We start from the raw sequence: 23,733 nt of genomic DNA, 5'->3' as shown, positions 1-23,733 counted from the left end.
CAGTAGTTGTGGCTCGTGGGCTCTAGAGTGCAGGCTCAGTAGTTGTGGCACACAGGTTTAGTTGCTCTGCGGCATGTGGGATCTTCCCAGACCAGGGCTTGAACCTGGATTCTTAACCACTGCTCCACCAGGGAAGCCCGTCTTCCTCCTAATTCTTTTTAACTTTTTAATTCTCTCTTTTTTTTTAATTTCTAACTCTCCTGTTGATCTAAAATGAAGTGAAGATCAGACTTCGGTACTCTCTTTATCTTCTATTCTCACACTTACACTAGTTGTCCTTCCTTTCCTCCCAACGACTTAAGATGTTATATTTGTCATATATTAATTTCTTATTTATATACTCTTCTTGGACTACATTTTTCCGCTTATCAATTGCTAGACTGCACTTATTTTAATTATTTATTTTAATATCCACTAAGAAATAGTATCTTTCACTTTAGAAAGATTTCTTAGCTAATCTTACCTATTTTTTTCTTCCCTATGAACTTTACAATCATTGTCAAGTTTCAGAAAAGGAAAAGAAATCCCCATGGGGATTTTTATTGCAATTACCTAAAACCTGTAAATTAAAGAATGATAGTCTTTACATGTTTCAGTCTCCTTATTTAGCTTTTAGAGGGATTTGTAATTTCCTTCACTGTAGCTCTTTCACAGTTTTCATGAAGTTTTTCCTTTGGTATTATGTTACTTAATGCACCTTTTTTCTTCAGAGTTTTTGAACTAGTTATTGCTGATATATAAGAAAAAGACCATTGATTTAAAAAAAATATTTGTGTCATATCTAGCTACTCAGTTATTTTATTGAATCTGAGAGTTTTAACCTGGTTTTCCTGACTTTCCTAGGTCTAGTATCATTTTCAAAAGAAAATTTTAGTTTAGGTTGACACCATTTAAAATGTTCAATATTAAGTTAGGATAAAAATAACCCAATTATACATTTAAAAATAACTTCACATTTTATTGCAGCCATTTCTCCCTTTGTCTGATAGTGGAGTTATATATGATTCTGATGAAAGCATTCATAGTGATGAAGAAGGAGATGATGCTTTCTTTTCAGATACACAGATACAGGAACACCAAGACCCTAACTCCTATAGGTAAATAAAGCTTTCCTCTTTTCTTTTCGTCTTTTCTTTTGTAGAAGTTCCTGATGTTACTAGTTTTAAGCAACATTACTATCATGAATTTATACAAGAACTGACCTATGTTTTCAGGTTAGGAATTCTGTACCTTTGAGGTACATTGCTAGATAGTAGAGTATTTCACATGCAGTTTCAAAGAATAGCTGGCACAAACATTTTTAGTGAGAAAAAATACATAATTTATTGATCTGCTATTAAAATTCCATGTAGGTGTATGGTAAATCTCTTTCCATTAGGTATTCCAGATAGTGAAAGTGTAATACATTGTTGCATACCTTTTGTTTTCAGAGACTACAAAGGTACTCTTTTTTAATAGTAAGTTGTTAGAAAAAAACAGCTTTTTTTCTGGGTGGGAGATTGGGCCAAACAGTTGACAGGGATCATTACTATATTCTCATGATTTTATTTTTCAATTAAGGAGAGTTTTTTTATTTGTCCCTTTGAACAGCTGGGCTCTTCTACATTTGACAATGGTTAAGCTAGTACTTCACAATGTCAAGAATTTCTTTCCCATTGCTGGACTGGAATTCTCTGGTAAGTTTGGAATTTGAAAATTAATGTTATTAAATACAACAAATTATCATCAAGTTTCTCTTTACAAAATCCATATAAAAGAACATGTGGTACTAAAAATATACAGCACTGGAGATGTTATGAGGTCTTATTTATCTTAGGCTCCAGTCTGTGGTTTTAATTCATATGGCAAGAATCACTGACTACCTAGAAGGTTGGAAGAAAAACCAGGAAACCAGCGTGGAGAAGCTAAACATTTTCTTAGCTCATTTTAGAAAGCTGGTCTTCTGTTTTGTTCAAAGCATTAAATATCAAAATGGTGTTAGATTAACATTTTCAGATTTATTTGTACTTTCAGAAATTTTGGCTCTAAGAATTTGGATCTTGTAAATATGTGGTGATGGTCAACATTTTTAATCAAAGTAAAATATCATATTCTATTACATTTTAGAGTTGCCTGTAACATCACCATTAGGTATTGCTGTGATTAAAAACTTGGAGAATTGGGAGCAGATCTTGCAAGAGAAAATGGATGAATTTGAAGGTCCTCCCCCCAACTATGTCAACACATATCCAACTGACCTTTCAGTAGGAGCTGGACCAGCTATTCTTCGAAATAAAGCAATGCTAGAACCTGAAAATACTCCATTCAAGTAAGAATTCCCTTACAATGGTAATGAGAGTGTAGCTTGGTTTAACCTTTTTGGAAGTCAGTTTGGCAAAATAATATGCCAGCAGCCTTCAAAACACTCATAACTTTGAACTTGCAATCCTGTTTCTAGCACTATATGCCAAGGAAACTATCAGAAATCTGGATAAAAAATTATTTTTCCCATATTACCTGTACTTCAAATAGACATACTAATTTTATAATCAGGACAAAACCTTTATTTTTGTCATCATTTTAGGAACTCTTAACAGAAATGTTTTGGGATAACAATCTACATATTCAAACAAGGTGCTACTGACCTTTTGTCAGTAATTTAATAGTAAACACATTAAGGTTTTTATTGCTGTTTTGATCTTCCATCTGTCCATCTAGGCCCCTTTTGATAAGCAGCATGCTTTTTTTGAGGCAGCCAGCCATGATTTAGAGTATTGCTCATAAGCTTGAAAGAGCAAGGCTTTAAATTTAGCTTGTTAGCTGTTAAAAATGAAATGTGGGACTTTATGTTCATTTATATTCATTGGTGATATGCTGTAACCAACAGAACCAATCTAAAGTATAATTTAAAAAGAGAATAATAAGGGCTTCCCTTATTATTGAGAGTCCGCCTGCTGATGCAGGGGACATGGGCTCGTGCCCCGGTCTGGGAAGATCCCGCATGCTGCGGAGCGGCTGGGCCCATGAGCCATGGCCGCTGAGCCTGCGCATCCGGAGCCTGTGCTTCGCAACGGGAGAGGCCACAACAGTCAGAGGCCCGTGTACCGCAAAAAAAAAAAAGAAGAGAATAATAAGAGATTCAATTGACTCTCAGCTCAACCTGTCCATTTAGAGAATCTGTAGAGAATTAATTGCTAGATGAAGGAATGATTTGTAGAACTAAAAATTAAAAGTGAAATAAATTATAAAATTTTGTTGAGCTTAATGCTGTATCTTCTTTGCAATAATGGAGGATTTAAAAAAATTATCTGCAAATAATGAAACATTTTCTATAGACTAAAATATAGACTAAAATAGTGTGATATGTTGATTTTTTTTTTTTTTTTTTTTTTAAACTAGATCCCGGGATTCTTCTGCGCTTCCAGTCAAACGACTTTGGCATTTCCTTGTTAAACAAGAAGTACTTCAACAGACATTTATTAGATATATTTTCACTAAGAAAAGAAAGCAGAGTGAGGTATTTTAGAAAAAAATACTCTCTCTTGTAATTTTCATTTGTTTTCTTTAACATTTCTAATGAAGCCAGCTTGATTTATTTGTAATTTACTTTTGGTTGGAATTTATTATCTTTCATACATCATAGGTAATAGTTTATCAAGCTACAGAGAATTTTTTTAAGATAAAAACGTACAATTTTTATTTCATAACAATGAAACAACATAGGTCTTTCGACAAATCCTGTATAGTCAGGTGAAAGTGGTTATGTCCTTTATAATATTAGCCTTTGGGCCTTTATATGTAATAAACATTGTGAGGGATGGTTTGGGGAATTTAGTATATAAATGAGTATACTCTATGTTATGATTCTCTGAATATCATTTAAATGAAAATACAGCATAACCCGTTTTTTTTTTTTTTCCAGCATAACCCTTTCAAAGCATTTTTATTTGGCATTTAGAAATGAACAGCATAAACTGTAGAATAATTTTGTGAGACAGATTAAACTACAGAAACACCAAATATGAGATGAAGGAAGATTGATTGCATTTACAAAGTGAGGCAGAGATTCTACATTGCATGGTGATTTTTAAGCTAAACATAAGTTAATAATGTAATGCCATACAGGGTTCAAGAAGAATCATGAATTTGAGAGAGTCACACTTTAGAACTTAAAACGATCTCTTCATTGTAAAATGAGGGGTACACAGATGTTTTATATATAAGCATTTCAGTCCATTTGGCTATTTAATGAGGTAACGAGCAGTTTGGAGAGTAGTGTTCAGAGTAGAGTGTCGGATGTGATTAAAGATTGGCAACAAAAACTATGAGAAAAGAAAAATTAATTATATTTCACTTAGAAAAGTGAAAACCGAGAGGGACAGTCTATGTGGCTCAATTTCCCAAGGTCGCATATAGAACTGCTTCTCAAATGTTCTCCATACCTAGGGCAGCAGAACCGACCAGATTTGTTCTTTTCTTTCCACTACTCACCCACTTACCTGGATGGTCATTGTGGGCAGTCCTGTGAACAGTCATTTATTTTTTTCTGTAGATTTAAAAATTATGTACTTACCTGAGGAATTAGAGGAATGAACCGTAGAGATTCTTTTGTGTCTTATAAGCTTATTTGATAGGAAAAGACCCCAATGGTATTGAAATTATTGATGTAGGGTTTTGTTAGGGGGAATAAGAGCCAAATTCATTTCCTCTTTCGTTTAATACATTGCTTACTGCATTTCCTGTAGTGATACTGAGTTCTATAAAATAAGATATAGAAATCTAAGAAATAGATTTAAGATAAAAGATGCTTGCTCACTTAGGGCTCTATTATTCACCGAAAGAGAGTCATTGAAGGATCAATTTTCTGGGTTGTTAGTTCTTCAAATTATTAAACACAGTGATATGCTTTAATTATTCACAAGGTTTCTAGCAGTTTTGTTTTGTTAGATTGTCAGAGCCTCAGAGTGCTATAGAAAGACTGGGTCTAGGTTGCTGGGACCCTCAGACTCTTGTCTTGCTCTTGAGCATCTGTTGTCTCCTTTCTCGTTTCCCTCTTCCTTAACCAAGTTTCTCCCCGATTCTGCCCCTTACCTCCCCTTCTTTATGCCCCTCCATTTCTGTGCTCTTGGGATCAGCAGCCCAAGCTGTGTGTTCTTTTCTGTTTTTCTACCCGAAGAGGCTCTCCATGTACAGGGAGGTGGGACAGAGATAAATCGGACATTTCTTAAAATGCTGTGTGAGTGCTGGTTGGCTCCAGGAAGGGAAGTACATGGCTGGGAGTTTGGATGGAAGAATTTTTATCATGTACCCTTTTGTACCTTTGAATTTTAAATTATTGAATGAAATTAATATCTTGTTGCATGCAGTCCAATAAAACTTTCTGTTGATAATGGAAATTTATGTCTGTTCTGTACAGTATAGTAGTCACCAGCCACATGTGGTTATTGAGCACTTGATGTGGGCTAATGTGACTGAGGAACTGAATTTTTTATTTTGTTTAATTTAAATTTAAAACCATATGTGTTTAGTGGCTACTGTATTGAACAGCACATATCTGCTGAAAAATGGTTTTCATTTACGGAAAAAAATTATGAAAACAATGTGAAAGCTCTTGAGGCAAAGTAAAATTGGTCACTTAGTTCAGATATATGCAGAATTTATTAAAACTACCCATCTAATAAGAGTGTTTTATCTTTTTAGATTGTTAAATAGGATATTGGTGGTCAATAAATTTGGTAAATTCAGTGAATTGATTAATTAGCAAAACTGGCAAAATAATCCTAAGAATGCTAAAATTGGCTAATTTTTTAAAATTACCTAAGAAAAATAAAATTCTGAGAAATGCTGAAATTTTAGGTATATTTAGAAGAAGGTATTTTTACTCAGTGAGTATGTTAGAAGAAGACTATTCCACAAAACAGCTTTTTGTGAAATGGATAAATGTGGCAAACTTAGCCACTTGATTAAAGGCAAATAGGTTCTTCTGCAGTTTGGCTTTTGCTGAGATGGCCCTTGCACACTTGTACCATTCCTTCAGTGTCAGCTGCAGCAGCCCTTGAGCAGTTGCACAAGGCATGGAGAATTGGGTCCTGTTGGCTGAAAGAGAAGCAGGCACTTCAGGAAGTATTGGTAGGAATATATTGCTCTGATCAAACCTTTAGAGGTTTCCACAGCACAGCAGAAATGATATTTCTGATTATAGCCATTCCTAATGGCCCCTGTCATCAACCAGGAGCAAGTTATTTGTGTGATTTCTTTCCCATGCCTCATCTCATCAAACATTTACTTATAAGGAGAAAATGATAAGATTACGTATAGTGTAATGGTTGATGTGAATTTTAATCCTTGACTGTCTCTTCATGGATATATTCCTTATGAGTAAGAGTGAAATAATTATCAGTACTTTTAATCTGTGTTTAGAAAAAAATAGTTTTTATTTATTTGAAATAAACCCCTATAGGTTAGGAATCTATGTAGTAGAGGATGCATCTGCTTATACAAGTAGGTTTTATTTTTAGAGACTACAGTTTAAGTTAGAACTTCCAAGTTACATAACTGACATACAAATAATGAATTTTTATTTTGAAATTGCTTTTATATATGTAATACATTAATTTTGCCTGTTTTGCTTTGTGTTGTTTTTTCTGATGACATCACATTTTACTCAGTTTAATTTTTTTCTTGATGTGCTTTTAAATTCATTTTAAAGCTTGAAAATTCATTTTTACCATCTTTAAGTGATGGAGCAACCATTTCAGTTTGAAAACTTTCATTTCTTTTATAATCCCGTTTCATGCATGTGTTTTGTGTTTGTGACGGTGTGGTGTTGTTTAGTCTATAGAAGAACATGTGGAGCAGGTCAAACAAAACTGCATAGCAGAAGAGTGCCACATCAAGGTAGTATTCCATGCTCTCGAATTTAGCTCATTCTTTAAAATTCAAGGAGCTAACCCCTCATCTCTGTTACTAACCATGACCTGCCCAGCTGGCTAACTAGTCAGAGTGCTCACTGCTCCCACACACCTCACTGGCACAGGGTAGGAGATGCTCCACTGTGTCCAGCTTGATCTTTCTTGCCATTGGCTCTTCTCTTTCTTGCTTCCTTTTCGATCTTCAGTTCTGTCCCTTTTCCCCATCTGTTCTTAAACATGATTGTTTTATCTTGCCTCTTTCTTGATTCTGCCTCTTCTTTTCTCCCCATCACCTTTAACTCTGAGCATTACACCTTCCTCTCATCAATCTCCTTCATTACTTTCTTTTTTTTTTTAATTAAAAAATATTTATTTATTTATTTATGGCTGCATTGGGTCTTAGGTTGCTGCGTGCGGGCTTTCTCTAGTCGCGGTGCGCAGGCTTCTCATTGTGGTGGCTTCTCTTGTTGCGGAGAACGGGCTCTAGGCACGCGGGCTTAGTAGTTGTGGCTTGCAGGCTCTAGAGCACAAGCTTAGTAGTTGTGGCGCACGGGCTTAGGTGCTCCACGGCATGTGGGATCTTCCCGGACTGGGGTGTGAACCCGTGTCCCCTGCATTGGCAGGTGGATTCTTAACCACTGCGCCACCAGGGAAGCCCTTCTTCATTACTTTTTTAACTGTTCTTGTATCCAACTTCTTATTCCTATCTCATCACCCTTATGTAAAAATATTTCACTTCTTATGTGACTCCTTTGTCTTTCTGATTGTGTCTTTTTCTCTCACGTTCTTACTGCTGTATCTTTGTGCACTTTTGGAAGAGATAAGAGACATTACTGTTATAAATACTAATGAAAATTATGTTAGCTATCTTTTTGTGACAGTTACTCAGTATCCTGTAATCACAATGGAAATTTTTGTAATTGGGGTGATTACAGGGCATCAGAGAATCTAAGCTAATTCCACAGCTAATTTTCAACACACTATAATTACTGGTACCTTTTTTCTTGCTGCTGCTGCTACTGCTACATTTTCTTCTTGTCCTTCTTTTAAGTTTTGTGGGATGTACATATATCTGTATGGAGCTGTGCTGCAACAACTAAAACTGCTGACAAATGTCTTGTAGGTTGAAGCAGATCTGGGCTATCCAGGAGGAAAGGCAAAAATCATTCACAAGGAGTCAGATATGATCATGGCATTTTCTGTTAATAAGGTAAAATCTTTAGTAATTATAAAGAATGTAGTACTTTTAGTGAAATTGCTTAAATTATTGACTTTGCGTTTGCTTTACAGGCAAACTGTAATGAAATTGTTTTGGCTTCAACGCATGATGTACAAGAACTCGATATTACTTCTCTTCTGGCCTGTCAGTCATACATATGGATTGGAGAAGAATATGACAGAGAATCCAAAAGGTTTGCTTGCCTTATGTAATCAATTTTAAATGTAGTTTTCTTCAAAAAGAGCCTATTAAGTGGTTACGCACTTTATTTCAGTTGTCTTGAAAACTATGTATTTCTTTGGTAAGGAGACAAACATAATTGGTTTAGCTGCCAATAAAGGGCTCTGCTTACTTATATCAGTGTACAAATTACTCCTACTTCTTCCATTAGACCCTGAATTATTCATAATGTTTGAGTCAGAATAATCCCTGACACCACAGCCTAATGTTAACAACTGCCACTTTGACATTTAACCCCAAAGAAATGTCAGAAATTACACAATAATCAATAAATTCAGCTTATCTGGATAATTACCATAAAAAGCAGAATACACTAATATATTAATTAGACTGATTGATGAGTCACATTTACTGAGTAATTTTCAGTGTTTCTTCTTGATTATCTCTCTATAAGCATACCTTTTTTTCAGATAAAAATGTAGCCAACTTTACTTTTCAGTAAAACTATGGACACTGCACCAAGAGTGCAGTAATGCTTTCCTATTTGGGGGTTTCTCCTCCATGTTTTCCGTCCCTCTTGCTTTTCTCCAGACTCTCGGAAATTTTATGTTCTGGGAGTGGTGCCATGATAGCCTCTTTCATTTCTGTTTCTATCTCATTAGTATATAATACATCTAGGTTTCAGTCATACTTCAGAGTAGATGTAACCATGTAATACGATATGGCCCATCATAAAAATTACTTTAACATTTAATGTGATAATTAGCACCTAAGTTTAAGAAAACTTTTAACTACAATTTCTTTAAAATGTTTGAATTTTATAAATGGGATCTCTGTACTTGAAGAGAACATACAGTCTTTTTCTATAGAGGATAAAAAGAAAATCTGTGTTAAATACTTCAGAACAAACATTTGTTCTAATTTGTGCAGCGATAAAATTCTCCCAAACATTAGACTAAACTTATATTTTGCCTAAGGGGAAAAAGTTAACCGGTACTAAAATTGGTGATGATTAGGAGTTGTACCTACATTTTTATTATGGATATTGATACTTTTTTTTTTTAATAAAGACTGTCCTTCAGATAGATAAAAAGCTCTGTAATTGGAATTTGTGTTGAGAAAATGGAACTGTCACAGTAACACATGAATGTTTTCCACAGTTCAGATGATATTGATTATCGTGGTTCCACTACAACTCTTTATCAACCCAGTGCAACATCCCATTCAGCAAGTCAGGTGCATCCATCTTCATCTCTGCCGTGGCTGGGCAGTGGACAGACTAGCATTGGAGCTAGTGTGGTATGTTATTTACTATTAGGTATGGTTTCTGGATATGGACTCGCTCAAAAATAGGTTGAAATCACTTTGACATAGGAATGATGCTGAAGATCAGAGGCAGTGACCAGTTAGTATACCATAATAATGATAGCTGGCATGCTGTGGGTTTCTTTATGTCAGGTGCATGCTTTTTCTTATAACAACACTAAGTGGTTTTCATTTTATAGATGAGCCAACTGAGAGGCACAAAGTGGTAAAGCAGAGCTAGAGAGGAATTCATGTCTAAGTGTTTGGAAAATGCCATCAATAACATTGTTGTTAGTCACTGTAGTTAAAGGGGTCCCATTCTCATGTTCTGCTCTGAAGAATCTGGAGATACTCCTGATTGTCCTTAGGGAGGGGCACTTGGAGGAGAGTTCCCTTTACAACTAGACGAAGCAGCTTGGTATCCTCACAGTCCACACAGACCAGGGCACGCCAGTAAGTGACTGTGCTTTCCCAGACTGTTCAGACAAGTGCCGTATATTTAGTGGGTCAGAAAATCCACAACAGGGTTTATTTTAGTAATAATCCAGTGTAAGAGAATAACTTATCAGAATTAGAGTTGGCCTGAATCATATCCTTCCTTATTTCTTCTGTGATGCGAAAGAAATTCATTTTTATCTTCTTTTAAAGCTTATGAAAAGGAATCTACATAATGTTAAGAGAATGACCTCACACCCAGTCCATCAATACTGTGAGTATTTTATTTATGATCAAAGGACTGCAAGTGATCGCCATCATTTTGAAGTTGGCTTATAGAATGGGAAATGTTGGAACTCTTTCTTCAGCTTTCTTATTTTTTGCTTTTCCTTTTGCGTCTCAGATCTTACAGGTGCTCAGGATGGCAGTGTACGAATGTTTGAATGGACAAGACCTCAGCAGCTTGTCTGTTTCCGCCAAGCTGGCAATGCAAGAGTTACCAGATTATATTTCAATTCACAGGGCAACAAGGTTAGTTCCTGGGGGTTACTGCTAAACTTGTCCGAAAAGAACTGCAGATATTTATGGAGTAAATAGCTAGTAAAACTAGACTTAAAAACAAATTCAGTCGCTCTGGATTTGAGTTGAGCAGGCAGTCTGATGGTGTCTGTTTATATAGCCCCTTGGCTCTCAAGAAAAGCATAAATCCACAGAATTTTGTGTGGATTAATTAATCATCTACTTACAGATACTACATATTTTGTGAGGGTAAAGAATTCTGTTTCTGTTGAGTGCATTGATGGTGCCTGTGTGCAGAGTCAGGCACCTAAGAGAAACCTTCCAATTTCTTACTAAGTTCTGCTACAGAAGTTTGGAGGAAAACAGTGAAATAGGCATGGAAAAGAATTTAAAAGGTGGCAGGATATTTACAGTACTTGGGCTTTCTTGAGAACTACAGCAGCAGGAGCATAGGTATAGGCAGAATGTTGGTCAAGTGGGGACTGAGTGACTCTCCATTTCATAAATGATTTTACCTTCGATATGGCTACTCAGAAGCTGTGTTTAATATTTACGCCATTCTTACAGTGTGGTGTCGCAGATGGAGAGGGTTTTCTGAGTATCTGGCAAGTAAACCAAACTGCATCAAATCCCAAACCTTACATGGTAAGTATCACTCAGCGTTCGCAGAGCACATATGGAGGCCACTTTGTGAAGTGTTTGTTTCAGACAGCGAGTCCCATTGGTGGATCTGTTGGGAAAGGGACCACTCTGTCCAGCAGCCACGGCCCAGCACCATCATTGCCCTAGTTTTAGACTGAAATGACTAAAACGCAAAAAACTTGCTTTTCACAGCTTGAAGGGTGACCATTATATTTGAAATTTTTAGGGGCCTTCTCTGTGTGTGGTCTTATTCAGGATACATTTTTATTACACTTTTATCTGTTTTGAAATCTCTGACTTCTTAGTGATAGAGTTTTATAGTGATTCGTTTTAGGTACTGTGTTAAGAACCAGACAGCTTCCATGTATGCCAGTTTGCTCCAGAATGTTTCTTATTAGATTATAAAATAACCAATCCCAATAGGCCACTTCATCCATTAATCCAAGTCATGTTACAACACGTGGTGATGCAGACAAGCATGTCTGCGCTTGGAGGGTTGGGGGCACGGTGACGCTGGAAGGTTAAGTTCATGTACTTGGTGTTTTATTCCTTTGTTACATAATCTTTAATTCCATGTTTCTGCCAACTCTTCCAGTTTTAAAAAATTATTGGGTATTAGCCAAGTAACAGGCATATGACAGCTAATCCTCTTATCACTTATTCTTTATTCTAGATTTTAAAAAGTGTTCTTAGGTCATGCATGTAGTATATGATTAGCAGAGCTGTGTGTGTGTACTGTACCACATTTTACTGGATTTTGAGATAACATTAGCTTGCACTTTATTCCCATAGAGTTGGCAGTGCCACAGTAAAGCCACAAGTGACTTTGCATTTGTTACCTCTTCAAGTCTAGTAGCCACATCTGGACAGTCCAATGACAATAGGTAGGTTGACAGAGATGCAAAAAAGAAATAAGCATATTTTAGGCAGAAAGGTATTCTTGCTAGAAAGTGTGGATTTCTATTTAGTCAGGTTTTTCCACCTCAGGAATACAAAAACTTTGTTACATAATTCTTCAAGTAGTTCTCCTTACCAAAAAGAGAAAGACCAGAATTACTCCTAATGTAATCTACTAAAAAGTATGTGGAATTTTTATGTTAAAGCTATTTTTTTTATTGCTGTTAATACTGTCAAGTTTTTGAGGCTCTGTAGCCATCATTCTCAACATTTTCTTTGCCTCAGATTGTTTTCATTGGCAACATGTGCCCATGAATAACACCTCTCATCTCCCTGCAGTGTTTACCCCCAAGGATATAGAAGCATCTCTTCTACTCAGGAAATCATGTCTCATTTTCCGTGGAGTGATAATGGAAAAGAGATAGGGCCGGGGGATGAGATGGAGCAGAGTCAGGTGGGACCATGTGAGACAGACCCTGTAGTTTGAAAAGGATAAACTCTTGGAAGAGATATATCCCCAGTCCCAACCTCTACCCTCATCCTAGTTGAGAATCACTGCTTTATAAATGTGAGTGAACAAAACCGCATAAGATTCAATAAGTAAAAATATTTGATGTAAAGACACAGTTTATCCCAGTGATGACTTAGAACAATTTATGATGTGTTTTTGTTATTGTTTCTTTATTAGAAATGTATGCCTCTGGGACACATTGATATCACCCGGAAACAGCCTCATTCATGGTAAGTGAGCTAAGTCTTTGATTTTCAGTATACTGTGAAAGAATGCTTTCCTGGTTTTATTTTAACCAGTAAATCCAGTGCGTGTTTATTCACGGGTTAAAAATGGAGATAGAGTGAATAAAATTCTAAAAGTTAACTAGAATATCTGGCTACCTTGCTGAGGTAAATATATATGGTCACAGAAACCCAGCTAGCCTAGAATCATCTTTGTGTTGTATTCCATTCAGAAAATATGGTATGGAGAGTGGCACTACTAACAAGGCTGCTGAAGAAATCAGTTGCAAAGTATTCCTTGAGCTCAACAGAAATGAGGTCACATTTCAGAGAATTAAATCTGACTGTAAACTAAAAGTCAGCCTTATGATTAGAAATCTGAATAATGCCGTTTAAACATTATTCCTTTTAAGACAGTGTTTTCCACATCGCTGTCCTAAAGATCACTCTTTCACATAATGCCACCAAGTGCTCAAAGCTCTAGTAAGTTTGGGTTAAACATAGCTAGGAGGACTTTGTTAAAACAAAAAACAGAAACAGATTTGAGTCTTTTACTATGCTGACGTGTATTTTGAAAGGTGTAGTTATTTCCCAGTTTTCATTGCAAAATGCTTTGTTTTTGGCGAATAATTATTAACATCTCTTAAAGATTTGCCACATATTAGTTTAAGGTGTTAATCACATTAGAATGCAGAGAGTCCTGGGAAGGTTAACTCCTTAACTTGGGGCTGGTAATTTTCACACTAGTGTAGTTTCATTTACTTAGCTGAGAAGGACTTTAAAAATATATATATTTTATTGAAGTATAGTTGATTTACACTGCTGTGTTAATTTCTGCTTTATAGCAAAGTGATTCAGTTATACATATATCCTTTTTCATATTCTTTTCCATTATGGTTTATCTCAGGATATTAAATATATTTCCCTGTGCTATAAAGAACTTTTGATGAGGTTTTATGTATGGGCAGGAACTGGGAAAGGGTAAATACTTATTGGTGGGTATTAATGAAGACATTGAGTATCATTGAGAAACTTGTTCTCCTCTGCACTTTTGCTTCTACATTCTTATGAGACAGTATAACTTAGTTTGGGCATAAAGTTTAAACTTCCTGTGTATATGGGTGTGCGTTTTCATACTGAGATTATGTATGTTTTTGCTGTTATTGCTTGCCATCTTTTTTAATACCTTGATCATGATTATAGAAATAATTAGAAGGGAAAATGTGACAGTAATTTCTGTATTACTTAAATGTGCGTTTAAATATTACCAGAAGTGCTACGGCAGACATCATTTGGGAAAGGCTCTTGATGTTTTTCTTCAGGTTTCACATGCCATGATCATGGTGCCACGGTACTTCAGTACGCGCCAAAACAGCAACTCCTAATATCTGGAGGCAGGAAAGGCTACATCTGCATTTTTGACATCAGGCAGAGACAGCTAATTCACACATTCCAGGCACATGACTCTGCAGTTAAGGCGCTGGCTCTCGATCCCTGTGAGGAATATTTTACTACAGGTTCAGCAGAAGGTAACATAAAGGTGAGTCAGTACAAGAGGTTGGAATGTGCTAAATATTATCTTTACCTGCTGTCAAGATTGATCGGGGAGGGGGAACCAAACCAAAAAACTCACCACCCTCTTCGTGCAAATATTGCTTCCTCCCTTACTTCTGTGTGGTCCTTTCTAAATTGTTAGGATCTAGAAAACCAGATAATCAATCTCAGTATACGCTCAGGTCATTAAAAAGCTTTAAAGAACTCGCTTTGAGTAAGTGTATGAGTTTTTAATTAATGCATTGAGTTTTTGATGACATGAATTTGGTTTCTCACATCATCCCCCTCCCCTCTTCCCACCTCTGCCTCCAGTACCTGACTCTGTTTTGTACAGTTGAGGTCTCCAAAGAAGCCTTTTATATTGTCCCAGGGCCTAACTTTGCGTTAGGAATGTATTTAACTGAATTAACTGAAATATTTAATTGAATTAGAGATGGGGTATATATGGTTAATATGAAACAAGAGGATGTGAAGAGGGGAATTTGAAAGAAGGTACAGGGAAGTGTAAGGATGGTAGATGAGCCCTGTGAATGGTATTATTTCCAATTAGGTAAACTTAGGGACAGGAAAGTTAGGCTTTAATGAGATCAGTTGGGCTGGGAGAACAGAGGTGAAGGCCATGTTTTTAAAAGTTTTTCATCTCTTTCTCTATTTTTTAAACGACTTACACTTTATGTTTTCACTTTTTCTTTAAACTAGGTTTGGAGGTTGACGGGCCATGGCCTACTTCATTCATTTAAAAATGAACACGCTAAACAGTCCATATTCAGAAACCTTGGGGCTGGAGTCATGCAGATCGACATCACCCAGGGCAACCGGATCTTCTCCTGTGGGGCAGATGGGACGCTGAAGACGAGGGTTTTGCCCAGTGCTTTTAACATCCCTCATAGCATTCTTGACATTCTATAGACTTAAAGATTGGGGCTTTATTTTTATAAACATTTCAATTAAAAAACACACTGCAGAAATTATTAGGCATTTCTGCTTTCCAAGCAGTTGTTAACCCATTGAAAACAAACAATACAGAGAATCTCTGTGTAGAATTTGAATCTGATCCAAGCTGAGTTTTAGGCTGAGTTTTGCGTATATGGGCTGGTAGAATGAATGACTGTGCATGTGTCCCTTTTATCATGCCGACATATTAAATAAAACAAAACCTAGTACTGTATGAAGGGTAGCTATGCTTGACAGCATTTAGCAAATCTGATTCAGAAAACATTTGAGGTTAGAAGTTAGCACATAAGTAAGTTCGTTATAATAATGAGAGGGACCTTTACACCAAATCTAGGAAGAAAATGTTGCTGTTTCAGGTTTTTCTTCCTATTCTTACCACTGATTGAAGCATGCCTGCAGTCTCCTTTGTTGAATGAAGAATAGTCATAAGGAGTTAGAAGCTTCAGGACACCAGAAACACACTAAGCAGCGTGTAAGCACACTTTGAAGCAGCGCATAGTGACTAGTTCTCTGCTGTGAGAGGTCGTTCCCATTCTTTCCTGCTGAATATTTTTCCTGTTAGTGTTTATACTGATCTAGTACTGTAATTTGCAAATGAGTGCAAATTTAAATGCAATGTTTTCCTCACAATTTGCACATTCACGTTTTTTGGACTGCTAGATTTTCTATTTAAATATTTGCCTTCATGTTAGGAATGTAATATGTGGACATGACATATTGGTAGTTAACCAAAACATACCAAATTAGTACTTCTTTTTTAGTCCAGTTTAGTACTTTTTCTTTTCATGTATTCAAGGTTAAAACACCCACAATATTTTAAGGCTATGTTGAACCTACACCAGTAGAGCATTTCATATCATAATTAAAATGAATGTTAGGCTTTTTGTGGCCAGTTAATAGTTGATGAGATTGGTGATATTATTTATTACCACAGCCTATTGTATAAACTATGCAGAGTTAAATATTATTTGCTTGAAAAATATTAGCCAGTGTTGTCATATTTTGATGTACTTCTTGGTTATGACCAAAAATATGTTCTTGAAATATTGAAACCAATGTCTGTGTTTAAATGTTTACCAGCAAATTGTCTCATCACGTTAATGAGAATGTTTAACGCCTGTGCAGTATATAGTAAAATATAATGGCATAAGAGCACCTTTCTCTGAAGGCAGTGTGATGTTTGGGCTGTGAACTACATATGTAAAAGAAAAATAAATGTTATTTGTTAGAGTTTTACCTCAGTTTGGTCTGGCATTCTTTGATAATATCTTTAACAGTTGAGATAATTTTAACTTTGATAAAATGCTTAACTGTGCGAGAATTCTTAAGGTATTAGGCAGTTCATTCATTTACTCAAATATTTATGAGTGCCTTCTATATCAGAAGCCCTTCAAGGAAATGGGATACAGGGGTGACCAGACAGAAGGCACACAATGTTGGGATTTAGTTGGGTAAGAACTAACTCCACTGTACCTTCTTGTTTATTGAACTGAGAGTGGATTTTGGCACCCATACTGGTGAAGGAGCTGAGCTGGGAATGGTGCTTATGTGGAATGGTGAAGAAAAGAGGAGGAGAGGGAGGATGCCTGAATACATAGGAACACAACTTAGACAAAAATTGTAAATATATACAGACACTTACCACAGCTCTGTATATATATGTTGCATTCCCTCCATCATTCTATGTATTATACTAAAACGGCACCAGATGGTTTAGAATCTGCAAGATAATAGAATTTTTTCAAAAACTGTAGTTGGTTTACAATATTGTTACTTTCAGGTGTACAGAAAAGTGATTCAGTTACATTTTTTTCTGATTCTTTTCTATTATAGGTTATTACAAGATACTGAATATAGTTCCCTGTCATATACAGTAAATCCTATTGTTTACCTGTTTTATATATAGTGGTGGGTATCTGTTAATACCATACTCCTGATTTATCCCCCATGCTACCTTTCCCCTTTGGTAACCGTAAGCTTGTTTCTATGTCTGTGGGTCTGTTTCTGTTTTGTAAATAAGTTCATTTGTATTATTTTTTTTAGATTCCACATATAAATGATATCATATATTTGTCTTTCTCTGTCTGGCTTACTTAGTATGATAATCTTGAGGCCTCTCCATGTTGCTGCAAATGGCAGTATTTCATTCTTTTTAATGGCTGAGTAGTATTCCATTGTGTATATATACCACACCTTCTTTATCCATTCATCTGTTGATGGACACTTAGGGTTGCTTCCATGTCTTGGCTGTTGAAAACAGTGCTACTTTGAACATTGGGGTTCATGTATCTTTTCGAATTAGAGTTCTCATTTTTTCCAGATATATGCCCAGGAGTGGGATTGCAGGATCATATGATAAATCTATTTTTAGTTTTTTGAAGAACCTCCATGCTGTTCTCCATAGTGGCTGCACCAATTTACATTCCCACCAAGAGTGTAGGAAGGTTCCCTTTTCTCCACATCCTCTCCAGCATTTGTTATTCATAGATTTTTATTTTTATTGGAGTATAGTTGATTTACAACATTGTGTTAGTTTCTGCGGTACAGCAAAGTGAATCAGTTATACATATATCCACTCTTTTTTAGATTCTTTTCCCATACAGGTCATTACAGAGTACTGAGTAGAGTTCCCTGTGCTATACAGTAGGTTCATAGATTTTTAAATGATGGCCATTCAAACGGGTGTAAATTGATACCTCATGTGGTTTTGACTTGCATTTCTCTAATAGTTAGTGATAGTATCTTCTCGTGTTTGTTGGTCATCTCTATGTCTTCTTTGGTGAAATGTCTGTTTAGGTCTTCTGCCCATTTTTTGATTGGGTTTCTTTTTGGATATTCAGTTGTATGGGCTGTTCGTATATTATGGAAATTAATCCCTTGTGGGTCACATGATTTGCAAATATTTTCTCCCATTCTGAAGGTTGTCTTTTCATTTTGTCTGTGGTTTCCTTTGCTGTGCAAAAGCTTTTAAGTTTCATTAGTTCCTATTTGGTTATTTTTGCTTTTATTTCTTTTGCCTTTGGAGATGGATCTAAGAAAATATTGCTATGATTTATGTCAGAGAATGTTTTGCCTTGTTCTCATCTAGGATTTTTATGCTGTCATGTCTTGTCTTAAGTCTTTAAGCCATTTCGGGTTTATTTTTGTGTACATTGTGTTCCAACTTCATTGATTTACGTGCAGTTGTCCAGCTTTCTCAGTACCACTTGCTGAACAGACTATCTTTTCTCCATTGTATATTCTTGTCTCTTTTATCGAAGATTAATTGACCATAGGTGTGTGGATTTATTTCTGGACTTCTGTTCCATTGATCCCTATGTCTGTTTTTATGCCAATACCATGGTGTTTTGATTACTGTAGCTTTGTCGTGTTGTCTGAAGTCTGGGAGGGTTATGCCTCCTGCTTTGTTCTTCTTCACAGACTGCTTTGGCAAGTCTGGGTCTTTTATGGTTCCATATAAATTTTAGGATCATTTGTTCTAGTTCTGTAAAAAATGTCATGGATAATGTGATAGGGATTGCATTGAATCTGTAGATTTCTTTGGGTAGTATGGCCATTTTTAACAATATTTATTCTTCTAATCCAAGAGCATGGGACATTTTTCCACTTCTTTGAATCATCTTCAGTTTCCTTTATCAATATTTTGTAATTCTTAGCTTATAGGTCTTTCATCTCCTTGGTTACGTTTATTCCTAGATTTTTCTTGATGTGATTTTTAACACATCAGTAAAAAACATTTAAAAATCCTTTATTTTTTACTTTCTCTCTAATAATTCATTGTTAGTGTAAAGAAATGCAACAGATTGCTGTATATTAATCTTGTATCCTGCTACCTTGCTGGATTCATTTTTTCTAATAGATCTTGTGTGGAGTCTTTATATAGAAAACCCTAAAGACAAACCCTAGAGTATCATATCATCTGCATATAATGATAGTTTTACCTCTTCCCTTCCAACTTGAATACTTTTCTTTTTCTTTTCTGATTGCCGTGGCTAGGACTTCCAGTACTATATTGGATAAAAGTGGTGAGAGTGCCATGATCAAGTGGTATTTATCCCAGGGATGCAAGTATTTTTCAATATTCGCAAATCAGTGTGATTCACCACATCAACAAATTGAATAAAAACCATATGATCATCGCAACAGATGCAGAAAAAGCTTTTGACAAAATTCAACACCCATTTATAAAAACTCTCCAGAAAGTGAGCATAGAAGGAACCTACCTCAACATAATAAAGGCCATGTATGACAAACCCACAGCTAACATCATTCTCAATGGTGAAAAACTGAAAGCATTTCCTCCACGATCAGGAACAAGACAAGGATGTCCACTCTCGCCACTGTTATTCAACATACTTTTGGAAATCCTAGCCACAGCAATCAGAGAAGAAAAAGAAATAAAAGGAATCCAAATCGGAAAAGAAGTAAAACTGTCACTGTTTGCAGATGACATGATACTATACATAGAGAATCCTAAAGATGCTACCAGAAAACTACTAGAGCTCATCAATGCATTAGGTAAAGTTGCAGGATACAAAATTAATGCACAGAAATCTCTTGCATTCCTATACACTAACAATGAAAGATCAGAAAGAGAAATCAAGGAAACAATCCCCTTTACCATCACATCAAAAAGAACAAAATACCTAGGATTAAACCTACCTAAGAAGGGAAAAGAGCTGTACTCAGAAAACTATAAGATACTGATGATAGAAATCAAAGATGACACAAACAGATGGAGAGATATACCATGTTCTTGGATTGGGAGAATCAGTATTGTGAAAATGACTCTACTACCCAAAGCAATCTATAGATTCAATGCAATCCCTATCAAATTACCACTGGCATTTTTCACAGAATTAGAACAAACTTTTTTACAATTTGTATAGAAACACAAAAAGACCCTGAATAGCCAAAGCAATCTTGAGAAAGAAAAATGGAGCTGGAGGAATCAGGCTACCTGACTTCAGACTATACTACAAAACTACAGTAACCAAAACAGAGTGGTATTGGCACAAAAACAAATATAGATCAACGGAGCAGGATACGAAGTCCAGAGATAAACCCATGCACCTAATCTATGACAAAGGAGGCAGGACTATACAATGGAGAAAAGACAGTCTCTTCACTAAACAGTGCTAGGAAAACTGGACAGCTACATGGAAAAGAATGAAATTAGAACACTCCCTAACACCATACACAAAAATAAACTCAAAATGGATTAAAGACCTAAATGTAAGGCTAGACACTATCAAACTCAGAGTACTATAGGCAGAACACTTTTTTTTTTTTTTTTTTTTTGGTGTTATGCAGGCCTCTCACTGTTGTGGCCTCTCCCACTGCAGAGCACAGGCTCCGGACGCACAGACTCAGTAGCCATGGCTCACGGGCCCAGCCACTGCGCAGCATGCAGGATCCTCCCAGACCAGGGCATGAACCCTCGTCCCCTGCATCGGCAGGCGGACTCTCAACCACTGCGCCACCAGGGAAGCCCAGAACACTTTTTTACATAAATTGCAGCAAGATCTTTTTTGATCCACCTCCTAGAATAATTTAAAAAATAATAATAATAAATGGGACCTAATTAAACTTAAAAGACAACCCTCAAAATGGGAGAAAATATTTGCAACCAAAGCAACTGACATGGGATTAATCTCCAAAATATACAAATAGCTCATGCGGCTCAATATCAAAAATCCCAACCCAATCAAAATAATGGGTGGAAGACCTAAACAGACATTTCACCAGAGAAGACATACAGATGACCAACAAACATGAAAAGATGCTCGACATCACTAATTATTAGAGAAATGCAAATCAAAACTGCAATGAGGTATCACCTCACACTGGTCAGAATGCCGATCATCAAAAAAATCTACAAACAATAAATGCTGGAGAGGGTGTGGAGTAAAGGGAACCCTCCTACACTGTTGGTGGGAATGTAAACTGGTACAGCCACTATGGAGAGCTGTATGGTGGTTCCTTTAAAAACTAAAAACAGAGCTACTATATGATCTAGCAATCCCACTCCTGGGCATATATTAGGAGAAAAACCATAACTTGAAAATATACATGCACCCCAATGTTCATTGCAGCACTATTTACAATAACCAGGACATGGGAGCCACCTAAATGTCCATCAACAGAGGAATGGAAAAAGATGTGGTACATATATACAATAAGATATTACTCAACCATAAAAACGAATGAAATAATGCCATTTGTAGCAACATGGATGGACCTAGAGATTGTCATACTGAGGAAGTCAGAGAAAGACATCATATGATACTGCTTATATGTGAAATCTAGAAAAAGGGTGCAAATGAACTTATTTACAAAACAGAACTAGAGTTACAGATGTAGAAACAAACTTATGGTTACCGGGGTGGGGGTGGTAGGGATAAACTGGAAGGTTGGGATCGGTATATACATGCACTACTATATATAAAATATATAGCCAACAAGGACCTACAGTATAGCACAGGGAACTCAATACTCTGTAATGGCCTATATGGGAAAAGAACCTAAAGAGGCGTGGATGTATGTATATGTATAACTGATTCACTTTACTGCACACCTGAAACTAACACAACATCGTAAACCAACTATACTCCAATTAAAAAAAAAAGCAGTCATAGTGGGTATCCTCATCTTCTTCCAGAATTAGCAGGAAGGCTTTCAGCTTTTCACAGTTCACCATTTAGGATTAGTATTAAGTATTAGTGGACCGTGGCTTTGTCATAGTTGGCTTTTATTGTGCTCAGATGTTTCCTCTATACCCACTTTGATGAGCGTTTTCTTATAATGAATGGATGTTGAATTTTATCCAATGCTTTTTCTGCATCTATTGAGATGATCATGTGTTTTTGTCTTTTCTTAATGTGGTGTATCACATTGATAGATTTGCATATGTTGAACCATCCTTGTGACCCTGGAATGAATCCAACTTGATCATGGTGTATGATCCTTTATATGTGCTCTTGGATTCGGTTTGCTAATATTTTGTTGAGGATTTCTGCATCTATATCACCAAAGATATTGGCCTGTAATTTTTATTTTGGTGTCTTTGTCTGATTTTGGTATCAGGGTGATGGTGGCTTCACAGAATGACTTTGGGAGTATTCCCTCTGCAATCTTTCGGAAGAGTTTGAGAAGGATCGGTATATGTTCTTTGTATGATCAGTGGAATTCTCCATTGAAGCTATCTGCTCCTGGACTTTTGTTTACAGGGAGTTTTTTTTTTTTTTTTTAATAACAGATTCTATTTCGCTTCTAGTGATTGGTCTGTTTAAATTTTCTGTTTCTTCATGACTCAATTTTGGCAGGCTGTATATTTCTAGAAACCTGTCCATTTCTTCTAGGTTGTCCCATTTATTGGAGCATAACTGCATATTCCCCCCCCCCCCAGGGGCTGTCCACTGGGACGTGTGACGTGTGAAGCCACCCGCCACTTGGTGTGCATGCCCACAAAGTCCACTGCCCTTGGATCAGACCCCTCTGCAGAGCGCTCACAATCAGCTCGGACGTCAGACCCACCTCTGGCGTGAATGTACTCCCAAAGCCCCTTTGGCTGGAGCTGCGCTTCACCATGAACATGCTGACAGTGAGTCTCCTGTGGCAGACCCACACCCCCGCTTTGCACTCTGATAATAGGGCTCCTGTGGCAGACCTGTGCTTTGGCCTGCGTGTACCCCTCGTGATGCTCCAGACCATACTCCAGGCCTTTCGGGTTGTCCCCACGCAGCCATACTGAGTCCTCTCCCCAGGTCTGTCTGCTGAAGCCCAGGTTTTATCACCTAGCTGCTGTGAAAGAGGTTCACAGGGTGAGAGAACCTTTCCTATTTCACAGCTGTATTCCAGGGATGCAGGTCCCATCCCGTTTCCTTTTTTTCTTTTCTCCTTTTGTGCTACCCTGTTACATGGGGATATTTCTTGCAGCTTTGGTTGTATGATAGATCTTCTGCCAGCTTTCAGTTGGTATTCTGTGATCATTGTTCCACATATAGATGTATTTTTGATGTGTTTGTGAGGGGGAGGTGAGCTCCTCATTCTTCTACTCCACCGTCTTGATTTCCCCAAGATAATAGAATTTTGAAGCTGAAATTCAAAGGTGTTATGATAGCTGCCAACTGTTTTGAGCTATTGTTTTATAGCAGTCTGCCATGTGTCATGCTAAATTTGTGTGTTTTATAGCAGTCTGCCGTGTGTCACCCTAATTTGTATGGTTTTTAAAAGTTAATAGACTTTATAAGAACAATTTTAGGTTTACCAAAAAAACTGAGCCAATACTACAGAGAGTTTCCATTTACCCCCTCCCCCAGTTTCCCTTAACATTTTCCACTTAATGAACCAGTATTGATGCATTATTAACCGAAATACGTGAATTATATTAAGCTTCACCCG

At 36.6% G+C, this 23,733-nt stretch overlaps 1 protein-coding gene across 8 annotated transcripts in view; it reads left to right on the top strand.

Moving 5' to 3' along the window:
• The window catches only part of DMXL2 (Dmx like 2), a 178,019-nt gene extending 161,450 nt beyond the window's left edge, over positions 1 to 16,569 (top strand). For 4 of the 8 annotated variants that reach the window (XM_065871506.1, XM_065871505.1, XM_065871502.1 and 1 more), the window contains 14 exons: positions 967 to 1,097; positions 1,591 to 1,676; positions 2,107 to 2,308; positions 3,379 to 3,496; positions 8,014 to 8,100; positions 8,181 to 8,302; positions 9,450 to 9,588; positions 10,243 to 10,303; positions 10,433 to 10,560; positions 11,116 to 11,193; positions 11,983 to 12,074; positions 12,776 to 12,828; positions 14,145 to 14,362; positions 15,076 to 16,569. In XM_065871506.1, the coding sequence (XP_065727578.1) occupies positions 967 to 1,097; positions 1,591 to 1,676; positions 2,107 to 2,308; positions 3,379 to 3,496; positions 8,014 to 8,100; positions 8,181 to 8,302; positions 9,450 to 9,588; positions 10,243 to 10,303; positions 10,433 to 10,560; positions 11,116 to 11,193; positions 11,983 to 12,074; positions 12,776 to 12,828; positions 14,145 to 14,362; positions 15,076 to 15,285 (1,725 nt within the window). In that variant the 3' untranslated portion in view covers positions 15,286 to 16,569. Of the gene's footprint in view, positions 1 to 966; positions 1,098 to 1,590; positions 1,677 to 2,106; positions 2,309 to 3,378; positions 3,506 to 6,813; positions 6,877 to 8,013; positions 8,101 to 8,180; positions 8,303 to 9,449; positions 9,589 to 10,242; positions 10,304 to 10,432; positions 10,561 to 11,115; positions 11,194 to 11,982; positions 12,075 to 12,775; positions 12,829 to 14,144; positions 14,363 to 15,075 lie in introns of those variants that run through there. The other 4 variants (XM_065871500.1, XM_065871499.1, XM_065871503.1 and 1 more) reach the window with 3 other exon arrangements.
• Positions 16,570 to 23,733: the final 7,164 nt, after the last annotated feature.

This window comes from Phocoena phocoena, chromosome 2 (assembly GCF_963924675.1).
Source record: "Phocoena phocoena chromosome 2, mPhoPho1.1, whole genome shotgun sequence".
Taxonomy (NCBI): domain Eukaryota; kingdom Metazoa; phylum Chordata; class Mammalia; order Artiodactyla; family Phocoenidae; genus Phocoena; species Phocoena phocoena.
This window is presented reverse-complemented; position numbering and strand designations above follow the sequence as displayed.